The 12,024-nt window shown below is 41.8% G+C and overlaps 2 protein-coding genes across 3 annotated transcripts in view; one reads left to right on the top strand and one right to left on the bottom strand.

Moving 5' to 3' along the window:
• Window positions 1-10,078, top strand: part of Xpa (XPA, DNA damage recognition and repair factor) — a 44,134-nt gene extending 34,056 nt beyond the window's left edge. Inside the window, 1 exon segment of the mRNA NM_001106656.1 lies at window positions 9,602-10,078. Coding sequence (NP_001100126.1) covers window positions 9,602-9,654 — 53 coding nt within the window. The 3' untranslated portion in view covers window positions 9,655-10,078.
• Window positions 1-12,024, bottom strand: part of Ncbp1 (nuclear cap binding protein subunit 1) — a 32,770-nt gene that overhangs the window by 6,717 nt on the left and 14,029 nt on the right. For both annotated transcript variants that reach the window (XM_087547982.1, NM_001014785.1), the window contains exons 9-16: window positions 9,581-9,678; window positions 8,544-8,607; window positions 7,393-7,503; window positions 5,023-5,087; window positions 3,981-4,043; window positions 3,086-3,160; window positions 2,183-2,286; window positions 97-219 (exon numbers count right to left, since the gene is read on the bottom strand). In XM_087547982.1, coding sequence (XP_087404108.1) covers window positions 97-219; window positions 2,183-2,286; window positions 3,086-3,160; window positions 3,981-4,043; window positions 5,023-5,087; window positions 7,393-7,503; window positions 8,544-8,607; window positions 9,581-9,678 — 703 coding nt within the window. The remainder of the gene's footprint in view (window positions 1-96; window positions 220-2,182; window positions 2,287-3,085; window positions 3,161-3,980; window positions 4,044-5,022; window positions 5,088-7,392; window positions 7,504-8,543; window positions 8,608-9,580; window positions 9,679-12,024) is intronic.

Genomic DNA, 12,024 nt, shown 5'->3' with positions numbered 1-12,024 from the left:
TGAGCACCAACAGGCCGCAACAGAACGTGTCACCAGAGCTGTGTCTTATGCTTTAACTTGGCCTAGGAGGTTCAGCTGAAGAAGTCGTTCTCTCACCGTCATCATCAACCTGGTTAGGATTTGGTACGTCCTTCAGAATGCTGAAGATTTCATCGTTGGTTGCCTTACTTTTAAAAGCAACAGATAAACAGAGTGCCACGGAATGTCCAGGAAGAGAATCTAAACACACAACAGAAGGGAAGGTAGACTAAGCTCAAAGACTGTTCTGTCTCTGAGCAGGTAAATCAACAGTTTGCTATTTCACTTTTTTTTTTTCAGAGCTGGGGAACAAACCCAGGGCCTTGCGCTTGCTAGGCAAGTGCTCTACCATTGAGCTAAGTCCCCAACCCCTGTTATTTCCCTTTAAAACAGAATATTCTTTAGCCTAAGATCAGCATTTAAACCATGTATGATACTATACCAGAAAGCCTTACCTAATTCAGTGCCTTTTCATCTAGACTAAGCGATAACTCTCAATGCCAGTACTCATGAGCACACCAGTCCTCAGGTCTCCCAGACATTTTAAACCCAAAAGCTTCTTGGTCATTTTTGCCAACAACCCTTTCTTCTAGAGCAAGTGAGTTCAAACAAGGTAAACACTGCCAATATGAGAGGCCCCACCCTTAAACCCTACATGCTTACTGCTGGTTAGGATTTTGTGAGTAACGTACATATGGTATAGAATTTATGTTAATATAAAGGCATCAGAGCAAAAAGAAATGTACTTTCAATGTAATTCAGACAATGGTAACAAGAAGGGCAATCATGACACAGGATTGTAAGACCTGTGCTATTAAGACCACCTGTAATAACAAATGTCTATCACAAAAAATAGAGCACACAAGGATAACCATATAGCTAACACTTGCTGTGAACCTGTTCCTGAAAGTGGTAGGAAATTCTATGAAAAACAAACAAACAAAAAAAAAAACAAAAAAAAAAAAACCATACACGCACAAGAAAATAAGAATCCTTTGTTACCAAGGAATTTACACACTAGCTGAGAACCAAGAAATTTACTTCAGAAGTAGACACAGAAAGCATTTTTATGAAGTATGAAGCAGGTTGTTAAAGGTTACAAATAAAACACTTGAGTCAGACCATGGAGGAAAACAGGAACTGGAGATAAAAAGCTTTCTGTGGTGTATCAGGAAGAACACGGTTCTCAGACACAGAACTTCCTTGCAGCACGAAATGGGATACTCACGGATGGATCACAACATTCAGTGCAGCCACAACAGCACGGCTGGAACCTCTACCTGACGTCTACCTCTGTACCCATCACCACTGCACACACTGCCTTCAGGGAGCATAAATGGTCCCACAGAGACCACAGCAGTCCCAGCATGTCTGATTCATGGTGCAGTCCCAGAACCCATGGGGCCAAAGGTGAAAATCATGATTACAAATTTACTTCTAGAAGCAGACTGCCAAGAGTCCCAGTGTTCCCAGCATCAAATGTGCGCTGGTGGGTCTTATGTCTGTTAACTTGACACAAGCTACTTATCTGAAAGGAGGAAACCCCATTGAGAAAATGCCTCCATAAGATTCAGCTGTAGGGCATTTCCTTAATTAGTGATTGATGTGGGAGGGCCTGGTACATTGTGGGTGGTGCCACCCTTGAAATGGTGGTCCTAGGTTCTATATGAAAGCAGGCTCAGCAACCAAGGGAGGAAGCCTAAGCAGCACCCTCCGGGGGCTCTGGCCTGTCTGAGTTCATGTCCTCATTCCCTTCAATGGACACATGAAGTATAAACCAATCAAACCGTTCCCTCAGCTTGTGTTCATGGCGCTCCATCACAGCAATGGCAACGCTAACTAGGACAAGATGGTAACCAATTCAACAAGTCTCCATCTTAACAAACGCACTTTCAGTCTTAGTACACTCCAGGAAGAATTCCCCTCTGTACAGTACTACTCTTTGTACTGGATTAAAAAGGTCATGTGAAAAACACTGTGAACAGAATAAAACAGAAGGAACCTAAAGCTAATAACAACAACAAAATCCTTAATCTAGTGGTTAATGTGAGTCGTTTTTCAAATATAGAAACACGATTCTGAGAACGTCAACCTTCCCTCCTATGGGTAACCAGCTTCCCCGAATGCGTCCATCGGTACTTCCTAAGGAGAGAGTGTTACTTACTGCTACTTTCGTCTCCATACTTGTAAATGCAGGTTGGGTTTGCAGGACACAGAGCTGAGAAGGTGGGAGGAACGATATCTAATATATGCTGATGGTAAGACAACCTACAACATAAACAAGAGTCTCAGAAAGTCTCATGTTTCAGGCTTTGCTAATACTCAACCTGCCCAGAAGCCAGATCTAAGATCCCACAGAGAACAACCAAGACGCAAATGGGGACCAAGTCCTTCCAACCATTGAGAAAGTTAGCATAGGTGAGTGAGCTCAGGCCGCTCAGACACTGACTCTGCAGCGTGCGTTCAGGGAAGACTGCAAGTGAGAATGGGTCGGGTGGAGGTCAGATGGCACGGCTGGGAGGCTGGTCGTGACACGGCAAAGAAATAAGTGGGAGCTAGAAAGAGGCACGCTTTGTCCTGTCCAACAGAGCATTTACATAGTATTTACAATGTTGGGTGTGAAAAGAGGGATATACCGTGCAAGCATGCACACGGTATCTTCCCAAAGGCCTCAACTACCCCTAAAAAATACACATTAAGAGCTTAAATCACAGTTCCCCAAAACATACTCTATCAACTAGAAACTAAAGGCTCTTTAAATAGATGGCTCTCGGAGAGGGCTAAGAAAACACAGATTAGATAAAAACCCAAGTTTAGAAAATAAGAAAATGCTCATCAATGTTGGGAGACATTGAAAAGAATCTTATTGGCTTAATTAACATAAAATCCAAATAGTACAGCAGACTAACTGTAGCCTAAATCTTCATTTAAAAGTGAGTTGGAAGATGGACAAACATTGTAAGTACAAAACAAAGGAGAGAGAAATCCTGTCAGATAATAACCAGTTCCAGCAGTTTCCTTCATGAGAAGCTAAGAGAGCTAAGAGAACAAAATGCAAAGAGCTTACCTCATACATTTCTCTAGAACTTCTCTTACAAACTTTGGTTTGGGACTTTCAAGATCCTGAGTAAGACAATCTGACCTAGGGAGGAAATCTGGATTACGTTAACATGCATAACCTTCAGTTCCTGGTTAGAGGTTTCTCTACCTTTTACCTCATCCACATAGAGTAACTAAATATCAAGAAATACTTGAGACAACAAACTGTTTTAAAGTGAGTTTTAGAGGCTGGTGGTTAAGAGCACTGGCTGACTTCCAGAGGTCCTGAGTTCAATTCCCAGAACCCACATGGTAGCTCATGACCATTTATAAAGGGATCTGATGCTCTCTCCTGGCAAACAGACAGAGCACTCATATATATATATATATATTTTTTAGTTTTAAATATTAAGGTTTTCCTGTGTATGTATGTATTCATGTGCTGCATACATGAGTGTGACCTGTACAGGGAGATCAGAGGATAACCTTGGGCGTTGTTCCCCCAGTGCACCCACTTTGACTTGAGATAGTGTTTCTCGCTAGGCCCAGAACTTACCCATTAGGTTAGGGTGACTGGCCAGTGAGCTTCAGGGATCTGTCAATCTCTATGTCCCTGGTGCTGGGATTAGAAGCCCACATCTCCACAGCTGGCTTTTTTTAAACCCAGGGTCTGACTGAGCAGTGCTAGCTGGTCTGGAACTTGTTATGTAGCTGGCTCCTAACTCTTAGAGATGGGTGTGCCTCTGTCTCCTGGGTGCTGTAATTAAAGGTGTGTGCAACCAAGAAGGGCTCAACATGGGTTTTTTTTAACATGGGCTCTGGAGCTCAATTGGGTCTTTATGTTCGAGTAACAAGCACTTTACTGACTGAGCAATCTCCAATAGTAACTGTTTTCAATAAGGAAGGATAAACCTTACACTTACCAATCTTCCCAGCTCCAGCGGAATTGAAAATTACTTAGATGATGAGAAAACCAATTAATAAACCTACATTGGGGAGTGGAGCAGGGAGAAGAGAAAACAAAGAGTGCAATTTAGACCAGCAGTTTATAAAATCTTAATACAGCTCAACTGTCTCGGGGAACCCCACCCCACCTGTAGTCTTTTGTTTTCTCAACAAAGTCTGACTCCCTGTCCTATGTCCCCAGATTCCTCAGCTCTCACAATGGGGCTCCCTTTTATTCTTGTTAGTGAACAGCCATGAGTAAAGCATGTTTTGTGCAAAATATTTATGTAATTCTCACAGCTATGAAGGAGGATATTAGTTTTCTCATGTAACTGTTTATGACATGGAAATAGCTAAAAAAATAAATTGTAGTTAATGTTTACAAATAATTTACAAATGGCAGAATCAGAGTAAGCTTCTCGTGTTTTGCTGGGAATCAAGCATGGGTTCCTGGGAGAGCAGCTAGTGCTGTAACCACTGAGCCTTTTCACCAGCTCTTAGACTCTCAAAGACCTTTTAAGAGTGTAACTACTTCTTCATTTATGTGTTTACACTGCATATCTGTGTACACAGTGCCAGCAGTGCCAGAGGTCAGACGGGTATTGAATCTTCTGGAACTGGAGCAAAGCTTCAGGATGTGCTTGCTGAGAACCAAACTCAGGTCCTCTGAAGAGCAGAACCTGAATTGCTGAGCTCTCCAAGCCCACTACGACCTTTTCAGGACAGCCTATATACCCACTTAAACACACGTAGCTCTCGGGACAGGAAACATCTTAGTGTGTTAAATGATGCCCTGAAGACCATTGGAGTACTCAAATGTTTACAGAACTGGTACTCTATTAGAGACACTGGAAAACACTTTCTTAAAGCACTTCTCTCCAAACTGATTTCAATCATTTGAAATGTTTCAAGGTCATGGACGGGGGTAGTTCTCACTGATAATTTTTGAATATGAGATTCTGAAGATTCCTGAGGCGCTAACATAGCCCTTAGTTGCGATGATGTCACCAATGGCCGTACCTGTCAACACACGTGGTACTCATGGTGTCCAGACGCATGTACAGCATCTCAGTGGCCTGTGCAAGCTGTGACCGGAAGGTAAGGAGAACTACTTCCTACTCTCCTGCCTAAGGACGGTATGTTTCTTTCCTTTTCACATAGCTAATCTTGTTTTTCAAGTTACACTGTCGACGCTGGACAGTAACCCTGACTGCTCCTTTGTATCCACTCCCCCTCAGTCATTTGAGACCTCTCACTGCATCCACCCATCTTTTGTCAGTAAGGAATCCTCACATTTTTCTAAAATTTTACAAAAACAGTATCATGATCTGTGAATCTGTTCTTTCCTTTAGCATAAATTAATTTTCAATTTATGCTGTTCACTGCATTAAAAACAAGTCTTTTTTGTTGCTTAATTGAATATTACCTTTGTAAGAAAACAAAATTTTTTTATCGATTCATGTATTGTTGGACACTCAGGTTACTTCTGATTTGGAAATATCACATACACAATTTCTGTAAGAATCATGCCCAATTCTATCTCTAAAAAGCCATCCCATCTCTTAAGAACAAAAACCACTATCACAACAAAAGCAAACAAATTTTTTTCTAAAAACAGTAGCACCAGCAGCAAACCATCTTTGAAAACCAAACTTCCATATGAAATAACTGGAGATGGAAGTTCAGGATGTACAAAAAGAAATGGACATCTGGGATGATATGTATATATATACATCTAAATGGTATCATGTATAAAATAGTTTTTCTTTCAAATGCCAAAAAGATTTAAAAAAAAAAAAAAAGAAAAAACTTCAAATTGGAGAATTGTTTGACCTCTTTATTATCCGAAAGGAAGGTCAGAAATTAAGACTGAGATTAAGATAATTAGATAAAGTTATAAGACGAAAAAAAAAAGTAGTAAAAAAATTCAGCTTTTCATAATCTAAGGGAGGCAGTAAAGAAAAATTAAGTATGACCAACAGGGTGTGGAGGTAGGTACCATGGTTATGAGACACACAAGAATGCTATAAGGAAAATTACCCAAGTACAACTACACAAGTACAAGAAAGCTCAAAAGCATCACGGGTGCGTGTGGAAGCAGAGTGGAGACTGTCAGCGACAGAGGTGGTGATGGCCACAAGGATAACAGCATCCTCCAGACACAGCGGGCTGACACACAGACTCACAGAGAATGCTACAGCACACATGAGACCTGCACAGGCTCACCAATGGTGAGGGGAAGTGGACACAGAGTTGGCCCCTAACCAAGAAACTATTTAACTGATACCTGCTGGGAAAAGAAGATGGAGAAATCAACACACGAGGGCGGGCCACATGTGCAGGAGTAGCTGGCTAATGTAAAGCAAACTCCAGGTTTGTGTGTGCTGTTTGTTTTGTTGATATTTTCTTCTTCTTCCCACCCCCCAGAATTTGTTTGGATTTTCCTTTGTTTGTTTGAGAGAGACATTAAGTTGAGTGGCTAGGATCTGAGAAAAGTTGGGGAAGAGGAAAGAATATAGTAAAAATATATTGTATAAAAAAGTTTTCTAAAAATTATCTAAAAAAAGAACAAAAACAAACAAACAAAAACCCAGGACCTTTTAAGTTGAAAGTCATCTAACAAAAAAGCTAGGCTGACTGCCGAGCAGAGGAGTAGCAGCTCACTCACAACAAATGAGCGCACTTGCACCACATGTCCACAGAGCAGACATGATGGAACCAGACAAACAGCAACCCACAAGGGTAGTGGGGGCCTGGACCACTCCTAGGAACTCTCATAGACCATAAGAAGCAGCATAAGACACAGCATAAGACAGATACACATGCACGCATACGCGCAGACACAAAGATACACAAGACACACACACACACACACACACACACACACACACACACACACACAAACACACAGTTACAGATATGGAATTGCTTATTCAAATCATGCAACTTATCTAGTGAGGTCCTGAAATGGCAGAATATACATTCTCTTCATGAAACTATTATTTTAAAAGGCAAATGAATAGCTGGACATGGCCTCAAACCTATAATCTCAACTCCTGGAGAGTTAGCCTGGGCTAGACTAAGACCCTGGCTCAGAAAACAAACAAAAGGCAATACCAGCATTATTAGTGTGTTGTGAAAGTAACAGGATCCTACTGGAGAGCTTGTAAGCCACAAGACCATATTCTATGTTAAGCAGAGGGAGGTGCTATATGTCAACTTCACAAACACCCACTTTGTCCAAAATGTTATTTACTTAAAAACCAAATGAAACCATTATCCCTAAATCCCAATAGAAACATAAAGGTGAATCTGAGAAAAGAAAGCTCCATAATGCAATCTTTTAAAAGCACAACCAAAGCATGTACACTTAAAAACATGAAAGGATACCACTTGGGGCAGAGAGCCCGGCTGAAGTTTGCACAGTTCGATCAGCAGTGTCGTGTACATCACATCAATGTGCGGAGGCGCTGGAAGCTGAAACAGCTCTGCAAAGATCACCTGTGAAACAACCCAGAGTCAGAAACTACACTCAGTTAGTTTTGCATTTCTACATTAGAAAGACCTACACATTACAATCTAACCATAAACTCCGCAACACCTACACAGAAAAGGAATGGCCTTTTATTCTTAAAAATTATGCTTTCTTTCTGAAATCTACAAGTGAACGGCATGTGCACCCTGTTCTGTATCAAGTCTACTAGACGAAGGCTGCTTGACCCACAGCACTGAGACAAGTGCGCAGTGACCCGTCCTTTGAAGTCTCAGACCGACCGAGGGAGGAACTACATCAAGGGGCTCAAGCAATGGAGCTGAATTCCTGTGGGTAATGAGAACTCTTGGTGGAGCAGATGTGGAGACAGCTGAGTGTCTATGCTGCTACTCACACCAGACCCTGGATCTTTTGGGCAGGCTATTTCCTACCCCTTCCTAAAGTCTAACGCCCTAGAGTGCATTCTTTCCTTTTAATGCATGATGAATTCTACATATTTCCAGGTTTAAAAATATGTGTGGTGGCACACGCCTGGAGTCCTAGCAACTCAGCAGGATAAGGCAGGAGGGTCATGAGTTCCAGATCAGGCTGGGTGATAGGGTGACACCCAGTCTCTGTTTTGCTTGAGACAGGGTTTTTCTGTGTAGCCCTGGCTGTCCTGGAATGCTCTCTGTAGACCAGGTTGGCCTCAAACTCAGAGATCCGCCTGCCTCTGCCTCCCGAGTGCTTGGAGTAAAGGCCTGTGGCACTTAAAAAAAAGAAGAGATGGAGGGATGGAGGGATGGAGGGATGGATGGAGGGAGGGAGGGAGGGAGAGAGAGAGAGAGAGAGAGAGAGAGAAGCTGAGGCCAGCAAGGTGACTCATCAGGTAAAGGCTCTGAGTCCCACCCTCCTTTCTTCCTTTCCTGGTGAGGCCAACTGAGACCAAACTGCTGGCCATGTCCTTAACCCTCCATTCAGTCTCAGAGCCTGATAAACAGCAAGGAAAGAACAAACTAAGCTGAAGACAGACCGGGAAGGTGAGAATCAGCACCCATGGCATGTGTACCTCCACTATGTGGTAGTTCAATGGGATCTTGTTCTTGCCTGGATAACTCACCAACTGGGCAGCACTGTAAAAAGTGTGATTTAAGTTAGTCAGTGTACAAAGACATACATGAAACCCAACAGCTCTAAATGCACAGAACTTAGCTGAAAAAAACTCTCTGCTTTAATGTTCCAGAATTCAGTTATTAATTAACGTGGCGTGAATTGTTTGTCTTACACACAAAATGGAAACAAAGTAATAATACCAACCCCTTCAGATCTACTAACCTAGGTGCTCTACTCCTAAATATATTTCTCCTCAAAATCTAAGCCAAAACTTTCCAGCTCTATGAAAATTTATTAACTTTGGTTTCTAAATGCTAGAAAACAGAAAAAAACAAAACAAAACCCCAAAACAAAGCCAATAGTATGCTTTGATTTCCACACAGCCAAATAAAACCAGCGTACCATTCAATTTTAGCTTATTCAGTATGTGTGTGAATGTTCAGAGGTCAAAGTCAGTGTTGAGTATCTTCTCCAATTGCTTCTCTATCTTACAAGGCTTCTTTCTCCTACACCTGGGGCTCAGAAACTGGAGATGGCTCAGCAGTTAAAAGGACTGGCTGCTCTTCCAGAGGACCCAGGTTCCATTCCAGCACCCACCTGGCAGCTCACAACTGTCTGTAACCCCATTTCCATTTGATTCAAAGCCCTCTTATGGCCTTTGAGGGCACCAGATACACATTTGGTATACAACTATACATGCATGGAAAATACCCATACTCATAAAAAATTATTTCAAGAAAAATAACTGGGGTTCTCTGATTGGCTTGACTGGTGAGACAGCAGGCCCTGGGATACTCCTGTTTCAGCGTCCCAGAACTAAGCTAAGGGTGAGTGCCAACACTTGACTTAAACATGGGCTCTGGGCGCCTGAACGCTGGTCCTCATGCTTGCTAGGCTAGCTACAGCCTAATACCTCTAAACATACAGTTTTTTCTTATAAAGGAATCAAACTACCTTCCTATCCCTTTTAAAGTACCACGGAGGGAATCTTACCAAGTTTTCCTTTCCTTCCAGTAGGATTTTATGATGCAATGAAGATTCTCCTCTATGACAAACCTCTCTACTGAATGGCTCCCTGGCATAACAGGACCCTGGAAAGAAAGCCAAATGTACTCATATAAGGAGCCACAAAACATATTTATTTCTTTTATTCAATAAATACTTGAATAAAATAGCTCTGAACTACTGTGTTAGATAACTACACAGAATCAAGTGTGCTGTCCTCCTGAGAGAGGCCATACAGACACCAGAGCCACTTCACAAATCTGTTTTTTTAATTTAAAAAACTCTCTCTGTCTGTCCATCTATCATCTTCCAATCATTGTGTATGGGTGTCTGCCATGGTGCATTTGTGGAGATCAGAGAACAATTCGTGGGGAACCAGTGCTCTCTCTACTATGGGGGCCTGGTATCAGGTTTCACAGCCCCATGCTTTTATCCAGGGAAGCACGGCCCACTTTTTAAATTTAATAAACACTTTAAAAAGACACTACCAAAATAACAAAAGGATGTTATTTTGAGGTAACTATTTTGGAGTGTTTATACTCTCTCACAGAGGAAGGACAGGCAGTGGGCAGTAATAGCAAGGAAATATAGTTAGCACAGGAGAAATACATACTGAGGTCAAATTCTTGTTTCCCTCGCCATAACTCATAATAACTAATCACAAAGGGTACATGTCATGAATATAAACTAGATTTTCAGTTGATAAACCCAATTAGGTCATTATATAATTTTGATTCAAAGTGCTTTCTTATTATTTAATATAACAGACCTGGCAATCAAGCCCCCCTGCACTCACGGAAGGCTGGACTACTGAATGGGAACCAAAGGCAGGCATTAAACTGTTCGGTTAAACTGTCCCTGACCAAGTCTTTCCCTCTACTGCTCTAGTGTGTTCTGTTTCCAGGCTGATCCAAGGAGAAGAGATTGAAACTCAGGCTGAAGAGCAGCTTTGAGCTTGGAAAGGGGACATTTGGAATCTCTGCTTTATTTTTGTTTGTATTCTTAAAAAAAAAAAAAACAAAAAACAAAAAACAAAAAAAAACAAAACAAAAAAAAAAACAAAACCAAAGAAAATAAACAGAATCAAAACCAAACCAGAGGCCCTGGTCAGTGGCCTTCATCCAAAGGCAGCTGGTTTAGATTATCTGCTTGATGTTCTCTTGTGCCAACAACAGACTTTAGAGCCCACTCGTGAATACATCTGCTAGGTAACTTGGTGCCTGAAACTCGTTATGTGAGGTAGGTAACCAGAGAAGTAGAACCAAGCCCAGCGTCTTATAATCCACAGGACGGAGCTCGTTCACAAACCCATATGAAAAGCCCCTGTGCTGGGGCTGAGGTTGACCCGCCACGTGCGACCAGGATGGAGCAAGCAGCAGCTCTGGAAGCTTAGCCAGTGCCAAGCTTCTCTCCAGAGCCAGTCGTCTGCTTCTATGCAAGACACACACACACGCCGAGATATAAAATAATTGTTATGTGCTTAAATGTTTAAATTCAATATCACAACAAAATCATTTTTTCTATTAAAGAGTTGCCAACAGTTTAGCTTCATAATAAAAAACATAAAAAGTACTGTAAAAACTAGAATGATAACGTGGGAGGCTGATATGAATAACAAACTGAGTTGTTTTAAAATATGGATACTTTAGATAAGGAAGCATTTAAAAAAAAAATCAACAGTAGAATAGGTTGCTTAGCATGCACAAAGCCCGGGGTTCAATTCTTAGCATCACATAAAACTGGGTACGGTGGTGAATGTGTGAGATCACAACAGAGGCAGAGGCAGGAGGATCAGAAGTTCAAGGTCAACTCCAATAGCAAATGCAATGCTATAGCGGACATTTGAACTATTCAGCATAGGGGTTCACAAGTACTATCTCAGAATTCAAGGACTGTCACAATGAAGACAGACTGCGCCACAGAGAGACACTCACTAAATAAACAAGAAAAACTAGCTAAACATGGTGCCTTGGAGACAGCTCAGGGGAAGAGCCCCCAGAATCCACATTAAAAGCTAGACCAGGGGGCCATGTACCTCTATCCCCAGCATTGTGGGAATCTCAAGCTAGGTACATTTGTGGGGCTTAAGGTCATGCAGGAGAGCTATAATGGTGACCTCCACGTTCACTGAGAGACCTTAACAACCCCAACCCTGCCCCAAAGGTGAAGAAAAATGAATGACAGCTGGAGTCAAGCTCTGGCTACCCATGCACAGAACACACCCTATCCTAATAGCTGAGATCGAGCACTTGTCCTATGAGTTATTTTTCAAGGTATTTTACATGTGATAATAATTTAGTCGGCCTAGAAATAATAATACATACTATTTTAGGAGTCCTTGGAACTGAGAGAAAAAGTAAAGGACTCCCTTGTGGGCCTGGGTGGTATTTGCATGAAAATGCTAACTTGGCTCTCATCTTACCCTCCTGACT

The sequence above is a fragment of the Rattus norvegicus genome, chromosome 5, assembly GCF_021556685.1.
Source record: "Rattus norvegicus strain SHRSP/BbbUtx chromosome 5, alternate assembly SHRSP_T2T, whole genome shotgun sequence".
In the NCBI taxonomy this organism is placed as follows: Eukaryota; Metazoa; Chordata; class Mammalia; order Rodentia; family Muridae; genus Rattus; species Rattus norvegicus.
This window is presented reverse-complemented; position numbering and strand designations above follow the sequence as displayed.